This window comes from Temnothorax curvispinosus, unplaced genomic scaffold, assembly GCF_003070985.1.
Source record: "Temnothorax curvispinosus isolate PA1 unplaced genomic scaffold, ASM307098v1 QBEX01011329.1, whole genome shotgun sequence".
NCBI lineage: Eukaryota > Metazoa > Arthropoda > Insecta > Hymenoptera > Formicidae > Temnothorax > Temnothorax curvispinosus.
In genome coordinates, this window is record NW_020221109.1 from 19200 (window position 1) to 41652 (window position 22453).

At 37.8% G+C, this 22453-nt stretch overlaps 1 protein-coding gene across 8 annotated transcripts; it reads right to left on the reverse strand.

The window, feature by feature from the left end:
• Positions 1-48: 48 nt before the first annotated feature.
• On the reverse strand, positions 49-22274 carry LOC112461376 (glycerol-3-phosphate acyltransferase 1, mitochondrial-like). Of its 8 annotated transcripts, none has more exons than XM_025026595.1 (15): positions 17615-17837; positions 16391-16488; positions 15124-15929; positions 6839-6957; positions 6083-6261; positions 3631-3795; positions 3153-3547; positions 2620-3043; positions 2344-2509; positions 2008-2192; positions 1745-1934; positions 1447-1670; positions 1267-1377; positions 951-1143; positions 49-695 (listed from the first exon to the last, which is right to left on the reverse strand). In XM_025026595.1, the coding sequence occupies exons 3-15, from the start codon at positions 15183-15185 to the stop codon at positions 508-510; spliced, it is 2601 nt and encodes an 866-aa protein (XP_024882363.1). In that variant the 5' UTR covers positions 15186-15929; positions 16391-16488; positions 17615-17837; the 3' UTR covers positions 49-507. The 8 variants fall into 8 exon arrangements, with proteins under 8 accessions (XP_024882363.1, XP_024882362.1, XP_024882364.1 ...); XM_025026594.1 differs by having other exon boundaries at positions 17100-17837; XM_025026596.1 differs by lacking the exon at positions 16391-16488 and having other exon boundaries at positions 17633-17837.
• Positions 22275-22453: the final 179 nt, after the last annotated feature.

Here is a 22453-nt window from a genome sequence, read left to right on the forward strand (position 1 = left end):
AAGAGGTACTAAGCGAGATGTTAAATTGAATTAAGAAGACTATTAAAATATATGCACACAAAATTATTTTTATTAACAAGATAACTACAAACATCTTTCTGTGATATGTACTATTGTCTATTTATTCGTAAAAATATTTTATGATACAACCAACTTAGATCTATAGTTTAATCTTGCATTTGTACAGTTTTACATCGTGAAACAGGACTTTTAAGTATTTCATTGTGAATGTGAATCGCGCTTTTAGAAACATTCACAAGTGATATACTATATCGTATTTTTTAAATTTTTATCTTCACTCAAAGAAGCTATGTACAGGCTGTACGTACTTAAATATGTATTATAATACACATACTATTTATAGTTGTGTACTTAACACACCCACGAACGATGTCCGTAAAAAATATTGCCGGATACCCGGACGTATATCAATGAGATTTTATAAAAGATATAAAAAATAGTAATTCAAAGACTCTTTTTGACTAAAGTAGGAAGTATCATCACGTTTTAATCCATATTTCTGACCCACTTGAAAGGTGCTATGGTATCGTACACATTTTTTGTTGCCGCAGCCGTATCGCAATCCTCTTTCAAGTACAAAATTTTAACGTTATCTTGCATGTGGCACTCCAGGACATTCCATTTTTCGAAAAGCCTAAAGGAGTTCTTTATCGGATCGACGCATAAACTCTCTCCTAAAAATATTTCAATATAAAAACAACATTTTAGTCTTTCATTCAGTCATTTAGTCATTAATTTAGCGATTCAAGCTGCATATATTATTTTATACTATAAGCAATTTTGTGCAACGTAAAATTTTATATATATATATATATATATATATATATATATATAGTCAACAGAATTTTACAATCAATACATAATTATATTTTATATTATATCCAAATCTAAGCGGAATTGCTGAGTTTAATATACATTATATAACTTACCGTAGCTAACTACGCCTCCGTCTACTTTGGTTTTGATTTCACTCAATACTTCTTGAGTTAACTCTCGTTCACTGAGCGATCGGTCGACCAACTTCCTCAAATTGAATGCACTGCATGTGTACGTGTCAATTAACGGACGTAACATTGTATGTAGAAATTCCATGCGACTAGAATGTTCTGGCTTTAAGCTCAACTAAAAATAATTTAAAAACACATATAACTCATCAGATTATCCTTAACACATTTACATATATATGTGGTAATTTAAAGATTGGTACATAGACGTTATTAGCGATGTTTAAGAAAAGAAATTTACTTTATATTCAATCTTTTGGATTTCCCGTTCTCTCGAGTACTCCTCGTCCGAACTATCATCAAAATTTCTCGCGTATCTTTTGCTCCAGAGTTCATCCTCCAGGTAAACTTGCTATTAAATCATTTTTTTGTTATTATGATAACCCACAGATTATTCAACTATCTATGAAAACAGACGTACCTCTTTCTGGGTAATAATGCCCTTATGCGAAAGATTCTGTATCGTTTCAATAACTATGTCTCTCAGTTCCTGGCAGGGCCGGCAGAAAATAAACTCATACCTAAGAATGTCACACAACTTAAGTGCTCGCTCGAGTAGACTGTTTTGTAACACCGTAATATTGTTCTCTGCGATCGCGATCGGATTATTGAGCTGGGACTGCAATTCAGCATACAAAGCAGTTACTGAAAATACAACAAGATTGCGTTACAAAATTAAGCGGCTCGCCCTCCCTGATCCTAATTGTTTGGTGTCTTACCTACTATACTATCCATAACATAATACAACAACATAGTATTGCTGTAATACGACAGCTCGATCACATTCGGTAGAATCGACACAGGACGGATCGCTATGACGACGTTCGATTTGTAGGATTGATCGCCGTTAACAGCCTCGGTGATTTCCTGTCGCTGTTGCGTCACCAAACCCGGTCCCAAGATATCCAGCTACAAGTTTGACGATTAATAAATTTGTCCGTCTTTTCTTGTAACCAAATCGTTTCGCTTATCGTCTACCAACCGCGTGTTTAATGATGTCAACGCTCTCTCCGCAAAACGCTACGTTATTGTCAGCAAATTCCAACTCTTGTCTCATTGAGTCAAACGTTTCGACCAGTTTGTCTAATGTACAACCATCTCGGAACTTATTTAATAATAAAAATGCCACAACATTGGTTGACATAATCGGCATAGATTTAGACGAATCTGAAAGCAATTAAACGATGACTTCAGATAAATTCCGTGAGAGATTATAGGAATATCATATTGCAATCAACAGAAATATATCTATGTCAATAACATGTTTTATAAGATGGTAGAGTCGATAAAGCGAGTAATAATTATCATCTCGACTCACCATATACAACGTGTCGGGCGATGCTGTCCACCAATTGTCGTTGTTCTTCCACGATTACATCCGTACCGTAAAGAGACGAATTCGACATAGTGTATTTTAAAGGTCGTTCCGATGGATTTCTTAGAGCTAATTTATTTTGCTGAGCTTGGAACGTCTTTACCATTTCCTGTTGAAAATTATCTCTCCACATTAACAGTTCTCAATGTCATCGATGATGACATTGGATCAATCTTATTTGAAAAGAATTATCTCTTTCTCTCTCTCTTTCTCTCTTACCCTGAGGGAAAACGGTTGACAGAAATCGATTTTGACGATACCGTAACGACCCATTAACGTTGACCACATGGCTTTGATCGTCGACGTAAAAGTCTCCATTTTCTTTGGCTGTCCCAATTGTTCCCTAACGAAATTTCCGTCCACCAGTCGTTCGTAATTGATCGCTATAGGTATCAGAAACGCGTCCTCGATGGTGCCGTCCATGTACGCGTCGACGATAACACTCAGGATGCCACTCTTCGGCATACAAGGTTTCCCGGTTCTCGTGCGGCCACCTTCCACGAAGAATTCCATGTTATGTCCGGCACGAAGACTCTCCATGATGTACGTTTGAAGAGTTGCGCGATAGAGAAGATCCTTGCGTCCTGATTCTGGGTCAATACGACGTTTTATAAAGAAAGCACCCAGACCTCTCAGAAGCCATCTGCCAACCGATATTGAACGTATTGTTGAAAATATTCTCATAAATGTTAAAATCCTAAAATTAAGATCCTACAACTTAGACTAAGATCGATGTTAGATTCTAGACTTACCCAAAAAATGGAATCCTCAAGTTATCCCCCGCCGCGATCAATGGATTCCTTATATTATTTGCGACCATAAGGAAGCTGATCATTATGTAGTCCAAATGGCTGCGGTGGAGCGGCAGCAGCACGAGCGGTAGACCGGTATCATCCGCCTGCTTCAGCAGCTCTATTTGAGTGGGTAACATGACGGCGGATTGTAAAAAACAGGGCAACAGTTTGTACACCAGCCACGAGACTATCTTGAGGAGGGTGTCGCTGCATCTGCTCTCCATTTGCAGCAATATGTTCCTGGCCCTGGCTTTCGCCTTCGCGAGCGCTTTCTCCTCGCTGCAACCCTCATTATTGGCCGTCTCCCACGCGGTTAGCTTGATAGCGTCTTTTAATTTTTCATCATTCAAGACCTAACGGCATAGCGAGAACGAGTTTAACAACGGTTATTCGGTCTTCTTCTGAGACTCTGACAGCTCACGAAAGTGAAACTTACCGTCCCCGTGACCATTGGATAGTCATATCTCTTGAAACTTAAGACACAAGATACGTAGTTGAATACCCTCGAGAAAAGCGTGGAACCTGGTGGAACCAACAGTATATTTATACCGTATGGCTGCTGCTGCTGCTGCTGCTTGAGCACGGATTTTACTAAGGTATCCTGAAACAAGAATCAAAATGAAAAATAGCCTTTTGTTCAGATTTAATGAAAAGAACGAGAAAATAATAAAAAATATCTAAAAAGCACATATGAAACATAAAATACACTAGAAACAGCTAATTTTAAAATAATTGAATGTGCTTCTAGTCTTTTAGTCACTACTTTTTGAGTCCTATTTAAAAAGTCCCCTTTTCCGACGAAGATCTTTAAGACATTCTGTATAAACGTCATAAAATGAATTGTTAAATTTTTATACTTTTATTAACTCACATTGTTTGGATATCCGCGAACGATAACAATGCGCCACCATCGTGATAAAAATCCACGTGATTCCTCGCACATGTTTCTTATCATCAAAATATCGAATACATGCTTATCAGTATATATGACAAATTATGTATTATTATTATTAGACGATAACGATTAGCTCGATAACGAACAATCGTTATCTTCAATAAACATGTAGGCCGCGTCAATACTTTTTCACCGCTTCAAACACAACTTTGCATATAAAAAAGAATTTCAGAATATAGTTCCTTACATCTGTTTTCTATAAAATTGTCATCGAATTATGGGGATAATTACAATAAAAATTAAAAAAAAATTCAGAGTTGTTTAATCATTAATCATAGCTTGTTTGAAATATACGTGGAACAACGGATCTCCCCCCTACGAATCTACTTTGGACAGAATTTTTCCTCTTCAAGATTAAGTGCCTCGGCACGAAGTTCACATTTATGCACGTGTCGATGCATGCGTGCCTGCGTGCTAATTGTTCTTATCCGGAGAGGGTCAAGTGATGAAAGACAACTGAAGCTTCGTTACATAATTAAACACGTGTCAGAGGACGTGTCCTCTAATTAGATAATAAGGCCATAACAGCTGCACCCTCTACGTCTGTCACGAAACCACTGTCGATTTACGCTAGATCATAGATTTCGGTTTATTGGAAGTAGAGTCCTACGGAATGCCGTTGGTCACTCGTTGCGCCATACACGCGAATGATTGCACACACACACACACACACGCACACGTGTACGAGTTTCGCTAATTAAATGATCACGTTAAAAAAAAGTTTTGTCTCGGGATCGGTTGGATGTTTAAAGGCGATCGGTTCTTAAGCGACTTATTTGCGTCGTCGTTACACGTTGCGTGTTCTCCCACACCGTTGCAGTCCCTCTCGCAATACCGAAAATAGATCGCGACCGTAGGTGTGAAGGTGCGAACAAAACGCCTCGCAGACACTCTCCACTTCTCAAGGCGCGACTAGCGATTAACGCGGAATGTTGAAGAAAACAAAACCAAGGAAGATGCGCGAAGATTTGTCCGCGAAATCCACAATTCCGCGTGGTTAAGAGACTGATTGTGAGAGACGCAGCATCCAGCCGAGCGATCTCGATTAGATGTATTTTTAGTGAATGACCTATGTGTTGTTTGACGACACAGGAACCTTTCTCGCGATGTGAAACACCGATTACAGAGCTCGCGACTATTTCTCTTAAGTGAACTTTGCTATTGCAACGATGAGACTATCGTAACGCGTATCGTTTTCGTAAATCAAAATATAATGTATAATGGTTCTCGCGTATATAGATTAATTACCCTAACTTTGGATTCTAAACAGCATATAAGATAGCCTAGCACACCAAGTGATTAGACCGAATTTTAATTAAATAAACGTAATGTGTCTAATTGATCCTCAAAGCAAACTATAAAATACCTTCATTTATTTAAGCATCAAATCTTCCCATTTAAAATAAGGTTATAATAAATCTTGTATATTTTAAGCGCCATAAAAAAAAGAAGTTTTTTCTGACAGTAAAATGCTAAAATTTTAGGAAAAAAGGAATTAAAAATATTTATTTAGTACGACGTAAAAATAAATCTAATAAATAATATACATAAATAAATCAAATAAATCAAAACAAATCTATAAATTATATATGTATAGATGTTTTTTCGACTTCGTTATAAATCATGATTGATATAGCTCAAGATAGTCTCCGTACACGTCGCACCTGCGTCAACTTTATCGAACAATGGACCGAAAATGGCAATCAAAGTCGGAGCGACGAGGTCACTGATATTTAACGATAAGTTCGGTAAGTTAAGTGGGTTAACCGGCTGCTAGGCAGCTTCAATTCAACGGGCTTCGTACGCGCCCACGTGCAACGGATTAGATTGACGACGGTGAACACGCGAGGCATGGTCCGCCTGATGATCATCGCGCGCGTCTCGCTGAAAACAACGGGTCGCTGACGCAGCGGACTTGATAACAAAAACTCACCCTGGAAGCGGGCGTGCAGGTTCTGCAGCAGTAATGTAGGAACGAGGCCCTGTGTTTGATCAAGGGCGCCAGTGGTTCAGTCTCCTTGATGCTGTACAACGAGCTCTCGCGTACCTTGCGCGACTGCTCCCGATCCTGGATCTTCCTTCGGTGGAACTGCTGCCCGGCTCGTCGGAGACCTGCAATTGTATGGCGTTTAATAAGTCGAAAGTGCATCTCGTCGCGAACGGATTTCCGAAGAGATTCCTCGTCTAAATGAAAAAACGAAGAGGACTTCAGGTGTCTTAAGTTTCGCTTCTAGAATATAAGATATGATATATCAATTTCAAAATAAAGGCATTAAAACGACGACTCGTAAGATTATCAGATTAAATTGAAGATGTGAAGCTGATAGACCAGAACCAAGATAGACAGTCTGTCACTGATATGAATAAGTAATAAGTAGACTGCAGAATTCTGTTTGATGCTAACTCGAAAAAAAAGACTGACAATGAGAGTATATAATAATTACGTTTTAAGTCTGTGAAACAATGGTTACAATGTTTTATGACTCGAAACATTGCGTTAAATAAGGATATCTCCTATGTTGCAATCGGGAAACGCGCGTTCCATACTCGTTCGAAACACGCTGCGAAAGAATGATCAGACTCGCGCGTCGATGATAGCTATCGATTGATCACAATTGTATATTCCCGCGGCACGCATTCTTACGTAAGAATAGCTTCGGAACGAAAGAAAAGAAAATTAGAAAATTACCGTCCAGGGAAAATCGAGTGGTCGTCGGTTCCGCATTTCGCGTCATTTCCGTCCTGGTTTCCCACTTGGCGTACACCTCCTGCAGACGCGTAGACAACACGTCTACCATTTTATTGGGTCTGCAATTAAAATACAATCAAATAGAAATTGGACGAGAAGGGAAAAAGAAGAAATTGTTTAGGGGACAAAAGGGGATATATACGCAAAAGGAAAATAGAAACTCTTAGAGAACGTATAATAAACGTTCAAATACGACGAACGATGAACGATTATTATTGGTATGATTGAACGGAAATTGGACGAGAGACAAAATTGAGAAAATTGATTAAGAAAAAAAAATTAGAGAAACGTAGAGAAAATAGAGACAAAGGCTCGTTGAAGATGAACGTCGAGATACAACGAATGATGAAGGCGCAATTATTTCCACGTGGCGAACACGACACACCCCTGCTATTATGCGTTTGATGAAAACGGATGCACACGCTCCGTCGCGACGCAGCGATTTATCGATTAAATTAATGAGCAGAGAAACGCGCGATCTGCCGAGATGCGAGATTGCGAATTGTTTTATGAAAGGTGGATATACGGTCGATCGAACCGAGATTCGCGATAGCGTGATCACGCACGACGGACTCCGACAATCGTCCCACATCCGCCGCATTAAACGATCCGTTTGAAAAATCAAGAAAGGAAGAAAAGCTGTTGCACAACTACAAAAGCAGAATGTAAAATAGCTCTTCAATCTTTACTTTAAACAAAATGGATTGTAGTATTGTAAACAATACTTATCCCTTCTTGTACTTTCTCTTTCTCAGATTCAAAGGTCGGAGGAAAAATATGCTACTCGTTTCTCCATGCCGAGAGCACATCGAGAGTTAGGAAAGTTTTAAAGGATTTTAAAACAAGTAACGATTTCCCGCTTAAGGGACTAACATTTTTCAATAATGATTTAATAATCTTATTTCCGCTTTGAGTGAACAAATAACAAAAATTTTTGGCAGCTTAAAAATTCTAATTAAATATTTATTTTTAAACGTTTCGTTGTTAAAAAACTTAAAGAAAGATCATCGACATGTACACTTAAATAAATCTTTTCGAAGTTCGGAATATATTGCGATTGATATCATACGTATAATTAATTAATTAATTAAATTCGAAGTATAGGTTTCAATGGAAATCCGCACGAATATAGAAAACGGGCTAACTAAGAATCAGGCGCGGTAAATGATGCGCGAAAGTTTTATTTATATTTTTATTTTACATATTTACCAACCCCTTTGACTGCGTGCCGACTAGATTTGTCAGACTTGAAACACAGCTCCGATTGGAGTAGTAAAATTCTCCCCCCCCCCCTATACCTAATTAAATCGATTCAATTTAATTTTTAATGCTATATGCATCTAAATAACTATAAAGAAATCATTGTGAAAAATATTAACTCAGCCAGGGTTCGAACCTGGAACTTCCTTCATTCCGTGAAGGTGACGACACCTTCTAAGGTAATATTTTTCGCGATAATTTCTTTACAGTTATTTAGATGCATGTAGCATCAAAAATTAAATTGTATCGATTTAATTAGGTGTAGGGGGGGATTTTACTACTCCAACCGGAGCTGTGTTTCAAGTCTGACAAATCTAGTTGGCACGCAGTCAAAGGGGTTGATAAAAATGTAAAATAAAAATATAAATAAAACTTTTGCGCGTCATTTACCGGTACCTGGTTCTTAATTAGCCCGTTTTCTATATTCGTGCGAATTAATTATACACTCTACGTGTCGGATAGTTGTCAGATAGTTACAAAATGCAAAAGGAGAAATCATTAAACTCGTTTAATTGCATGCAAAAATCGTTCATACGTGAAATGTGATCGATTCATTCATAGACGACAAACAAATCGATAAATAATTCCGTTACGCGTTCTTAATCGATGACAGCTTTAATTACGAAACGATACATCTCGCGCAATGAATTTCCACTTGTAAATTACGTAACCACAGCGCGATGCTCTTTAACGTTTGTTCATTTCTAACACAATATAGAGCACTTTGTATTTACGATTTAACTGCGATTGCAATTTCTTCTGAGTTATCTGAGCTTTCGTAGTATTTAAGCGCACGTTTAAGCGCGGTAAGCAAAAATATAAAATAGTCTACGCAACAAATGCTTTTTCTCACTTTTTCTGCATATACGGCGGCGTCGCGTGATTCTCGGCGTATTGCATCGTACGCAGCAATCGCCACGGACTGTACTTCATAGTGATGGTTCAGAGGCGAAAGATTGCCAAGAGTTACCGTCGATTAGGCTCGTACGATCCCGACAATGGCGTAGTAAGTCTAGGGTTACGCGAGAGAAACACTCGGCTGGGAGAAAATACAGCGAGTGCCTCCTCAAGAAAAGCCTCAAGGAAAAATACGCTAAAAATGTAATATTAATTCACGAATGTTATAATTGACGTGTGACATAATTGTCCAATTTTTTCTCATTTAATTTCTTTGTCCTTTGTCAGCGATTATCCACTTTCGAAGAGTACGTTTGACAAGGTCGAACCAGATCTTATCCTTGCCCTCTTTTCGCGATACGGGCGATACTAATTGATCCTGGATGCTGGTACTGGGTTTATTTTACATGAACAACCACAGTTATCACAATCTTCCTTTTCTTGCAGTTTAATGAATGCTCAAGTTTAATAACTGATTATTAATTAATTTTATTACAATCCATTAATAATTCTTTTATTTTTTGCTCGCGTAGATATTCCGCTTTTATACATTTCGCGTCTTTTGTCCAGAATGACATTTGTGCACGGATATAGATTTAGTCTTGAACATTTCGTATACAATAATAATAACTACATAATAATAACTACACATCAAAATTCAAACTCGGTCAAATTACAGCACAGTTTCAGCCTTCGCTTTGTGCAATTGCTCTTTTCATGTATTACGAAAAGAAAGAGGAAAAACATGCCTATTATAAAATAAGAGTGTTTTGGACATTCGCCTCGGAAAGAAAGGCAGTCCAATAATGTGATAATTGTCACTTTCCTCTCCTCTTTCGATAATAGCAACCGGGAAAAGTACGCTGTAACTAGCCTGACTTTTCTTTTGTTTTCAACGCCTTCGATGTCGGAATACTCCGTGACGGAAGCGTGATAACGCCGGCATGTGCGCGCGAACGTAATATAATAATTGCCTGTTCAGCAAACAACCTTTCAAATTAATCGTGCAGTGCCGTTTATGATTAATTTATAATACGACTTCTCGCAGCATTAGATTAGATTAAAGAGATGGAAAAAAAAACAAAGTATCCCTCGATAACTCCGAGACACACGTGTTACATATGTGGTAAAGCATCGCGCGTATTAATCGCGACTTCTCTGATGACATTCTGGAAGATAAAAGAAAAAGAAGAGCAAGCTGCTGCAAAGTGTAAATGGAAGAACTTCTCATATGTTGATGTATGACGAAATATAACATTTTCGTGTCATATTCGTAATGGTCGGCGACGATTGCGCAGTGTCAATAAACAACTTTTACATGCGGTAAAAAAGAAGCTTGAGGTCTACGATCTTTTACGAAAGTTTTAATCCGAAAGCACGTTCAAATTCCGCTTTTCTATTTCTATAACCGAAGAGAAGTAATAGTTAAGATTTACTTATCGGGGGGTCATTGATAATACAAAGAGCAGCATAGTAGTTAGTACAATTTGATTTTAGAGCTTTGAGTAATTTTCTAAGTAGCAGTTTTAAGTAGCTTTTAAATAGCTTTAAGATAAGCTTCTAAATTATTTGGAGAACAATTTGTTCAAGGAAGAAAAAAAATCAAGAAAGAAACTGTTTTTTAGTAATTGTAACCTATGTTTCTAATTTATATCCGAATGTGAAACGCAACAAAGGAGCCGGGCCGGAGTCCATTTTAGAGTAAATAAGCAAAGGTAAAGTACTACACGTTATAAAAAAGACTTGATATTTTTCTCTTCTAACTTATTTTTTAATACACTTCGAACCTGCAAACACAAGTTTTTAATCGAGCCCGTACACATAATCGAGCAAGTAAATGTAAGCCAATAACATGTAAACTTATCGTGAACCGGTCTCGCATGTTTCTGCTACGAGTTTGTTTGTGAAAAAGTCGGTTGATTTAATTTCAAGAGAAAAAAAAACGCAAAATCAATCATACGCGTATAGAATCTTCGGTCACACGATCCTTTCCGTACGGATGTAATATCGCATATCGGTTATATATGTGTGTACACATAAACGGGGATTAGATGTTGCTCTCTATGTGAGAAAGGAGTGCATCTTGCATTCGCCACCGCGCGATCTCAGCTGATCTGTCTGAAATGTCTATGTGTATGTACATTATACGTATATGCGGTGCGCAATGAAGTATTAAAAAAAAATCGCCTCCGCAGAAAATGATCCGGTTATGCCTCTGCGGCTCTGTACCGCAGACAGGATGGTCATTTTACAAAGCGAAATATGTGTTATTACAGTCCTTCTACGTTCCTTTTATGTAAAAAAAGATAATAAGATGTCACGGAGGTTAATTAGAATTTCCTTAAAGCTAAAACGTTACCGACATAATCAGGTCAGAAGTTATTTGTTTTCAACTTCCAAAAATATAATTTAGTGATCGTAAGTCAAAAGGCGTTCACATTGTAAGTCAATTAATTAATTTATCTCAGAGGGAAAAGTGTAAATCAACAGACTTTCGCAAGAGACAAATGGTTTCAGAGAATAGGAAAAAGTGTATCGATAGGGGAGTTCTTCAATATCAAATGTAATATTGAAATGTCGCGACAAAGACGAATGTTGTACCACGATATTGATGATCATGCGGATGACCGATAACCGACGCACGTCAATGATACATCAGAGGACGACGGCCGTGTTTACAGCTGCTAAAAATAAGACGAGTAAGAGCAAGAACCAAGAATCTGGACCCGGTTAACAATAATTGTCAAAGTCCACGCTGATAAGTCTATCACGCCACGCGTGTAACGCGCGTTCACGAGGGGAAAAAAAGGAGTTCGGGGGAAACGAAGAGAGCGGAAGAGAACGATGCCGCGATTATACGTAATTCAAAAGATGGAGATTGCCGCCTCGGAAAATAAACCATTAATGGCTCTTGAACGTTGGACGGAAACGATAAACAAGTGAGAATACGGGAACAAAGTATTAGTCACTTGTGCATCCTTCAGTTCTTGGAGCGTCCAAGAACTTTATAGAAAACTTTATTAGAAAAAGCTTAAAAATGTCCAAAAAATTATTCTTTTTATTCTGGTTCCGATTATATCCCTTCAAAAACTATCCTTTAGTCTATTATTTTAAAAAATGTCTTGAGAGATTAGCTGATCGGTCATGGAACAATTAGCTTCCTTTTAAATTTTAGAAGAAAATTATTACTTAAATTTCATAAGACACATTTCGCAATACGCATTAGACGCAAATGTGTCATAGTATGTTATTACGTCCACAATGCGTTCCCAGCAAAATTTATTTAAATTGTTCGTCCGGTATGGCTCGAGAAAATGATATAATGTATAATATAATCAATATTCAATGAATACGAACAAGCAATACGAATACCAATACGAACAGCTATTTTTTAGTAGATAACAATTTCTTGTGTATAAATATATAATATATATAAATAATTCTTATTTACTAAAAAAGAATTGCAAAACGTCAGGAATGTTGAAAGGCTAATGAACTGGCTCGTCTCTTCAGTTTCCTCTTCGCGTATTTTCGGTAAACTACCATAACAGTTCTTTGTAACCAAAAGATCAAACGAGCGTGCTAAATATTAACAAACAATGTTGTGTAAACTGTGCTTTTACTCTGAAATCGCGGGACATTTATCTTGAGCGTAGATCACGCTCATTAAACGCTCGTTGCTGTTTTACTACAATAGTTTCCTCGACGAAGATCTATGAACTTATTTCCGTCATGGCAGGTCAGGTTATCGACATCGGAACTCCTGCATAACAAAATGTAAATCACGCGCATCTAAATCACGCGCATTACGTCACTGACCTACATAATTCAATGGTTAATCAAATGATACAATCACAATGGAAATTACCGATTAATCGCAACAAACAATGAGAGTTTGGCGTACGTCAATAGCAAAGTTAAAAATACTGTTACTGAAATTAGATAAATAAAGGATCGCTTGATTTTCGCGGTAATAGTTTTAAAATGCAACTTATCTTTTTTATTAAAAAATTTATGAATCCCAAGAGATTGCAACAACAATCGAATTGTCGTCAAGAAAAGGAAAAGTTACGTAACTGGAATAAAACTGGATTCAGATCTAAATAATAGCGTAATTATTATTTTGGATAATTCAGGTGAATTATTCGAAACAAAAATATATTTGTCGGCCCCGGTTTGGCATAAACGTTAAATATGTGATTACGTTGCCTGCGCCGCTAAGGGAAAGGAAAATTACCGTCGCCCTTGCATGTATCAGCATAGGAATCATGCTCGACAAGATGCGGCTGGCGAATAATGGAGAGCAAGGTCGCGGCGAAATCGTGCACAATGCACGTGCGTTTCAGCATAATGGGTGAGCGGCAACACCAGGTGGATAATCAAATCAAACGTGCGTTTTCGCGGAATTACGGAATCTACTTCTCTAACAAGCAGCAAATATATCGAAATTCCGAGCATAGCTTCCGGTAGCCGTCAGCAAGTGCACACGCACTCATCAATAGCTCTCCGATCAGATTTCACAATCAGATTAGCATTCGAATAATTAGAGCGATTCTTCACAAGGAGGGTTTATTCTAAGAGACTATACCTTTAAGCGGGTTATTAACAGAGTTAGAAACCAGAACGCAATGAATGAAGTTTCTTTAGTCTGACTGAAAAGAGAGACTACAAAATAATACATATTTTATAAAAGTTTGTTATAATTATTTTATAAAAAGACGCTACATATGCCAAGATTAATTTCGTTAATCATTAATATTATTCATGCAGAAGCAAAAATATTTTTACTACAAATAAAAAATATCGAATATAAAAATATGGTGAATAAAAAATAGTAAGAGATTATCGAAAAGTATTTGTCAGATACTGTAAGCGTTAAGAGGAAATAGATAACATGTTTTTCGTGATACATCTGGCCCATCTGGCCTAATCTTTCGAGTCAATCTAGCATCAGCATATGAGGACGTTCTCGTCAACGATTATGAGATATTTATATGTCATTTCCGATAATGAAATAAACCTTCCTATCACGTGAACGTTTCCAAAAGAAGGAAGATAAATTATTGAACATTGGACTAAAATATTGTTGAACATTGGACTAAAACAATCAGATTTAAAGTGGATTAAGTAGATGTTGTCTTGCGTGATTTATCATTAATCAGGGAATCAATCAAAATTATTTTACCACATGAAAAAATTGTCTTGCGTAAACGAAGGAAAAAATATAGATAATATAGCGCGTACCAGATCTATTCTTCCAATGTTCCTTTAATTGTACCTATATACATAATGGAGTTCTAACCGAGAGAAATGGTAGTTGCTCGACGTAATAATAAAAATTAAAAAGTTTTAAATTAAATCGCAGACAGAAAGAAGTGTAGTTTGATGTTGCAAACGCAACTCCGTTTCTCTGTTTTTATTCAAGAGTCAATGAAAGACGACCGCAAAGCGAAGGAAAGTGAAATTCTTTGTCACGTCGCGTCGGAACTGCATGACTTTAATACTAAACTAATTATTACATTTCAGAACGGTTGTATATATATAAAAATATCATATATAAGAGGGTACTATAAATTCTGTGATAATTAGAAAGTATAAAACATAAGAAGTTTCTGTTTTCTATTGAGTCATTTAGCGTTCAAGCGCGAAGATATATCTTCATCAATAAAATGAGCATAAAATTGGCGACGAAACTAGACACAGTGTCTCTTCTTCCCCACAAACCTATTTACATCATTGACAATCCGAGGCTCGATAGCCTACATTTTAACGCTGAAAACAGTTGTTTGATTCGTGTTAACTTTCTTCGAGAAAAACTCGAAATCAGACAAACGCATTCATATATTAAATCGCGCATGAATATGATAATGTTCCATTCATTTGTGTATTTGGTGATTTGATTCCTTTTATAAAATCGCCAACGCTTTTATAGAATGCAACGTGTGAGATACTGGTAATTCTATAAAAGATTTGAAGGTTTTATAAAATCATCGCTTTTCAATCCGCTTTTAAAAAAACATCTAAATCACTGACAAGAATCATTAGTCTTATTTATAAAACTGATTTACCTGAGATTAAAGAAATAGCAGATTACTCCGCAGAAGAGGAAGATCTCGATGAGGCCGTCCATCCTCGTTTACGACGCAAAGTGATCCGGTGCAAGGGCAAAACGAAAAAAAGAAAGGGAAAAAATAACTGTTCTATGCGCACTACACGTCTGTCAATCGATCAGATGCTGCACGTCGATGCCATGATCGTTTCCCACGATCGGATCGATGATCAGCAGGGTCGCGGGATCGTCGGCACCATCGATCGTGCGGCCCGTGAGATCCATCGATCGGGGAGTTGCGCAGATCGCTCGCGAGCGAGTGAGCGGAGGGTCGCGCCGATCCCGAATTCCCTGACGGCCGGGCGATTAGGTACCGTAGTACGATCGCGCCAGTCCAGCCCGGTCGATCCGGTGTCGTCGACTATCGTCGACTTTCTACCGCAAGTACGTTAAGTAACCACCGAGCGAACCGAGCCAAACCGAACCCGCTCCGCTCCGCCGCCACCGCCACCGGAGGACGGTTCACTGACTCACTGACTCCGCTGCGCGGCGAGGATGATGGTGCGGTAGGCCGGCCGTATTGTTGCATGCATGCGTGCGTGCATTCGAATGCGTTTTTCAAGGTACATCCGTCAAGGGGAGCGGAGCTAGCGCATGACCTTCTGGATCACGCGAGACGGAGGGGCCCGAGCGGGAGCTGCACGAAGGTCCGGATCGCGGAGAGCGGATTCTCCCCGTCAGTCGATCTGGACGCAGGCCGGCCAGATCGACTTCAGCTGTAGAACGTCCGGTCCGATGCAAATTGCAGCGCGATCGACGATCCCTCTGAAGAAGCACGAGGATAAAAAAAAATAGAATAAAAGAGCGTTTACTCGCACGCTCGCGTGATTCTTGAGAAAAATTATGTTAAATTATGTTACTCTTTGTGACAATTAGCTACGGTTGTCGCCTAAGCAAGTCTAAAATCAAAAAGATCAAAAGATGAAGATTATCAACGATGTTGATTATAATTAGCAGCGTTCTAAAAAGAATATATATGCGTGAGAAGATATGTATATTTTCAAGTTACACGTGTCTTCTTACTCTATACAATTTATTGGACGATCTTTATCACGCTGAAAGTTTCTGCGACGATATGCGAAGGTGAGAAACATGATAAATTTTGAGAGATGAATACTTATACATGAAAAATTGATTCGTCTTCTATTCAGGAGCAACCTGAATGCAAATTGTCACCGAGTAACAAGAATTGTCATCGTGCGGTCAGAAGAAAAGTGAAGAATTACTTCTCAGCGTTTTATTGAAGCAGCCTCAATACGGTCATCCTTAGAAGTTGGGAATGAGAAATGCGGACGCATTATGCGGACGCATATTCAAATGGATTCTGATCAATAGATAAAAGAGCAACGTTATTTATGCGCGTACGATTATTTAGATGACTTTAGATTTTAATTGTAACACTCGGCACGAATGTCGTTCCTCTATAAGTACGTATAATAAACGATAAATATAAAGATATACTTCGTTTTTTATTTTTGCTTTAAGTGACCGCTATTTTCCTGTTTTACCCTACCCAGGATCTTATGTTATACTCGAAAAATTGATGCAAGTCTATTTCATCATTATGATTATATTTATTGATTAGAGATGCATAAGTCTTTTGGTTCTCTTAATCGCTTAACACGAATCGTTCTTATAACAGGAATTTAATTTTACTAAGCAATGCAACTTGCAGGATAATATTTTCTCGCTTTTCCCGTTTAGTGTCTTATTGGTGAACTTGACTACTCGATTTTGCTCGCTTAGATACCGCGTATCATCTACTGATCACTAATACGATTTTATTCTATACTCTGGGGTTTGTTAAAAAATCTATTAAATTAAAACTGTGAGTTCAATTTAACTCTCTTTCGGGCCCTCTGTCTCTATCTTTCATTTTTCTATATTCGCGTTCACAAATTTCCTATCTTATTTCGTGTATTCGTACATATTTACCGCAATGTTTCATCTCTCATATTTCTCATATTTCACTCGTTCGAAACAGTTCCGAGATAATTGTAGAAGCTAAAACGTGCTCCTCGACCCGTGAGACTTTCTCTGTTCGTTGGGTTCTCGACGGTCTGAAAGACGATCCCCAGGAAAACCCACGACTTTCACGTGTTTAATAAAAAAAAACCACACACACACACACACACAATTAAATGAAAATTAAGCTCGAATTAGCGTCACGCACTCGTGCGATGCGATCGTGGAAATTCAGAATGGAAAGCGCACCGTCAATAGCGGAAGTTTGTCGATGAACTCTAGCGATCATTAACAAGATCGACGAGGCGAGTAGAATAGCAACGTTGCAACGAAGACATTTGGATTGCGTTCCAATTGGGGAATCAATCGTGAAATTTGCCACGAGGAGAAAGATTTCCACGAAAAACAATTAACGAGACCGTAATATATCGTGCATAATTTTTTTTTAAATCGTAAGCTTCGAAGATGAAGAAGATGTGGACCACCTAAAGTCGATCTTAAACCTTCTGAAGCCTGACGAAATCCTCGGAACGACTCGAATTGCGGATAAATCGTTACGCGAGCGTGCGATCAGTGCGGGGGTGTCACTTGTCCGATTAGCTTTTTATCGACAATTAACGGTGTTTAAAGATGCACGTCATCCGACGACGCGGCGATCTGCGACTCGTTTCGACGTGAGTGCCGGAGAGCGGACGGACCGCGACTGCATCCGACCGCGTTCACGGGATGGCATACAACCGAGAAGAAGGTCGATGATGCACTCGTGATCTACAATGCGTTTCTACGCGATTCCCCCGGAGTTCCGGTTTCCGGTATCATGGAATCGAGAACTTTATAGTTCTCGAGCCGTTATTTTGCGCCACGACGCGCTCGGAGGTCCCGAGGAATAAAAGAGGAGACGAAGAGGAACCGAACGGTGACGATGTTTTTAATCGCGGCAGAATCGCGTTACTCGGACACGACCAATCGGGTTACACCAGTACTTGCGACAGAAGCGTGCTTTTAATTGCCGCTGTTCCCGATGATACACCACTAAACAACCGCGTGTTTATTGCGATTAACGAAGAGAATGCGCGAGAATGTATAGATACAAAAGCGTTGAGATGACGTCCCACTATACCTAAGTCTCTACTGAATTTAAAAGAGAAAGAGAGAGAGAGAGAGAGAGAAAGAAAGAGAGAGAGAGCAGGATAACAAAAGTGTATCTATCTGAAGGTCCTTTCTCAAAAATATCGTATTCCTAAATAGGGTAGACACTCCACTGGTATAATTTTGATTAATATTTCTTTAACATTAGGAATTGGTAATTCTACTGCTGGTCAGCTGACTGGCAGTGAGAAAATGAGATTATGTATGAAGATATTCCCAGTGCGTGTATTTATATAACATTTATCTTATATTTAGATAAGTGGGCGTCTCGCGTTATGCGAAAATAAAATGCAATAAATTTGTGTATGAAAGTCACAGAAATATTTAAAAAATGTATGTTCTCCTAATTGTAACATTATTTCTTTTTGTTATAATAAATACAAGATAAAATATTAGTTTTACTTTTTAATTATAACAATTTACTTTTTTTAACTAATATTTAAAATATTAATTTGCTAATATTTTTAAATATGAACGATAATAAAAAGCTTTTGTACTTTACATTTTACAATTGTTATTAAAATTTTGCAAAAATGTATTATTATTTTTATCAATATTACCCTATAAATTTAGAGGTAACGTTCCCCAAATCCATGGGATAACACTCATAAAATAATAATACAGCACTTATATCCAATATTTGCTACGAACTCCACTAATGTCCATTTCTACCAATGCCGATTAACTTTATACGCAATTTAACTTACTTTTTATCCTTTTCTAATATTAGAAATTAGAAAAAGATAAAAAGTAAATTGAACTAAAATTAAAGTTAATCCGCATTGGTAGAAATGGACATTTCAGGAAACTACGTAAATAAAGTTGTTTCAGAAATTTAAGGTTAATGTTTCTCTAATAGTAAAATCGTTAATATCGATCGAAATTATTAAATTAATTTAGTACGAGGCGCGTGTACACGATCGAAGTCTATTTTCGTTTCGTCGATTGTACGCGCAAGGACGCTGCCTTGTCCAGCTTCGGACTCTACTTAGAAAATGCTGGACGAGATCCGACGTACCTATCGCGACGGCCTGTTCCGTGCCGCGCGAGCCCGTGAATTAATCCCATTGAAAGCCATTAGGCGTTTTATAACGGTCCTCATTGTGCGCCAATTTGCGAATGTGCATTAAAATCGCGGACCGGCCCCGACCGTCCGCGGCGGGAAGGCTACATCTGGCTATATCTGTGATTTATGCGAGATATACTAGCTTCGTCGCGTATGAAACGTCGATTTTACGCTAATATCGCGCAATGTTGATCAGGAATCGTTTGTTTGGGTAAATATACACGCACATAACGCGCCTGTTAAAGTCGTTCTACATTAGTCGCAAGTACCCAACGCACGAACGCAAGCAGTACCACTTCCTGTCCCATATAGCAATTACAAGATTTGATCAAATCCAAAATTTACGTCTTTGCCATCATCTTCATGAACGTTCACGTCCAGAGATTCATCTTTTCTCCATTCCAAGTCACTTACTATTAAAATAAATTTTTTTAATTTATCAATATCTTTACGGGTTACAATAAAACACGAAACGAACGAGCAAGTCAAATAGACAACGGAGCTCGATGCTCATATTGCCTGTCACATATCGCAGAGACGCAAATTTTAGATTTGGTCAAACCTTGTGATTGCTATTTGCGACTACGTTACAACCGGATGTGGTATACTGATGCTTGCGAAGAAAGCAATACTACTTACTTATACTATTAGCAATTCTGCTTGCTTAGGACATATTGATAACGACATTTTTACGACAAATCTGTTCTTTGATTGGTTATGACTTAGGTACGACTGCAGTGTAAGAGCTCAAATTGCAAGCCTCTTGCGACTTACGACAATATGGATTGCTTGCGACTAATATAGAACGACCTTTTTGCGTGCCATTCGAAACAACTTTTTCCTCGCGTTTTTATCAGTAACGAAATCGTAATTCTTGCGATCCACGAATGCGTAGTAATAACATGTTACGCATACATAGGAATAGTAAGAAATAACTATCTTTGTTGTTACTTTGCAACGTAGGCATGACAAAAAAAAGCTATTACGCACAAGTATGTTTATAAAGGGCAATTTTACAAATGGATACTAATGTTTCTTTGTAATTGCTTCTACTGAAAAAATTTCGGATATATATGTTCCTTCATAGCACATGAAAAGGAAACACGAGTTCGATCGTTCTTAATAAGATGACAAGGATAATCAAGTGCAATTAGTGCAAATCGATTGAAATGAATACGTTATGAAATAAAAAATCTCTCATTAACGTAATTGTATAATTTGCCTGTTTTATGATCTGCTTAGGTTAAATTTAGCGGTTTAGTAGATTTTCCGTGTGTTGTCATGAATTTAAGAACAAGCAGATAAATAAAAACTTGATTATCTGAAATAAGCGATAGAACGGAGCGAGACGAGAAAGCGTATATAACGCAGGAAAATATAGAATTTTTTTTCAAATATTCACATTGCTTGATTTGTTGCAATATATAACGTTTATGAAAAATAAGCTTCCAGTATTTTTTCAACTCAACTCAGTATTGATTTGTAATTCTATTTTTTTGGAGCTTAACTAGGTATTAATTTATAATACTTAATTTAAAAAAAAAAACATGAATATATGCGAATGCGACAACTACCTTCTTGTAACAACTAAACGTAAAAATGGCTACTGCTGCGCGTAGCATAAATGATTAGGTATCAAGCATATCAAAGCACTTGTGATGCAATTCCATTAATAGAAAATGCATGTTCGTAAAATAACATTAAAAACGTGTTGAAACTTAACAAGATCATATGCAATTAGAGACTAATGTTAATAATACAATATCTGTGTTAAAACGTCATTTTTTTTCGGTGTAGATATTTATGTATGTAAGTAGGATCAATAGACGTGGTTAAGTGTTAAGTCTAATGACAAATATACATGCTTCAGTCTTCAAAATTTTTAAACTAACTTCTTCAAAAATCTCTTACTTACTCCGATAATAACTAGTTAATCTTATTATTATTTCATTATTTTATTTTAGGTAATGAATTTTATTATAGTATAGACGTATACTGAATATGTAAGTATATTGAATAGATACGTAATTAATTAGTAAAATTATAATCAATTATAACAAATATATACACAATTAATGTATTAAAATATGCTATCAATATTTTCTGACTGAGGGAGAATACCGTTCACAAATTTCGGTAAATCATGGTGATTACGTCCGAATCCATGGGCGGTATTCATAGTCGGATCTTATATCGAAGATCATCTTTAAGTCTGGTCAAAAGCAGTCCGGACTCTTAGGACTTAAGACTCCGTCCAGCCAATCAAATGACCGTATCAGCAACTTGAGAAGGCGGTCTCGAAATAAAATCCGACTCGAATACCGCCCCATGTCTTCCTCGAAAGGAGAAAGTTAGTCAAACGTAATTTCTGTAATTTCTCTCATAATACAATGAACCTTTTCCAACCAAACTGTTATTAGCACGTAACTCGTGTTACCGTGCGCATCAGATGAGATTGGAAATACAATCGAGTCACGTGACACGCGAGAGAGCATTTCCGGACTTCGGGCTACGTAAAGTCACTATCAACATAACCTCTCGTGTAACGCGGTTGTAAACGCGATCCAAATGTGATAACGGTAACTCACCTCTCTACGAATGCTCGAATAGGATTCCCTCGCTCGCGATTCAGCTACCGTGAATGAGAATCGGACGATTGCACGCGTATCACGCGATCAGCTGATGTAAACGTAATGCGCGCATGGACGCATGGACGCCCACGATCGGGAGCGGTGATATATATGGCACATGAATCAGAGCTGATTTTGAATGAAATCGCGAATTTCTCTTTCCTCCTGCCGCGAATTCTAATATCAACTAAATCCGAGGAAGGAATTTAAGGGCGCGTATACGTTACCTTTCACTAATGAAGTTTATTTCGTCGAAAAGCTTCGCTCGTAAAACGTGTTTTGAACTCGCGCGACGCCATTTGTTTCGTCATTTGAGCGAGGCGAGAACGAGAAAGACAATTGGTTTACCGTCGATAAAGTCACTAATAAGTCGGTCGATAATGTTACTAGCGACTTTACCGACCATTGATGTATATTTGGTATAAAATTATCGGCAGTTTATGTTCGAAACCGCGACAAAGGTATATTCGATCAGCTGA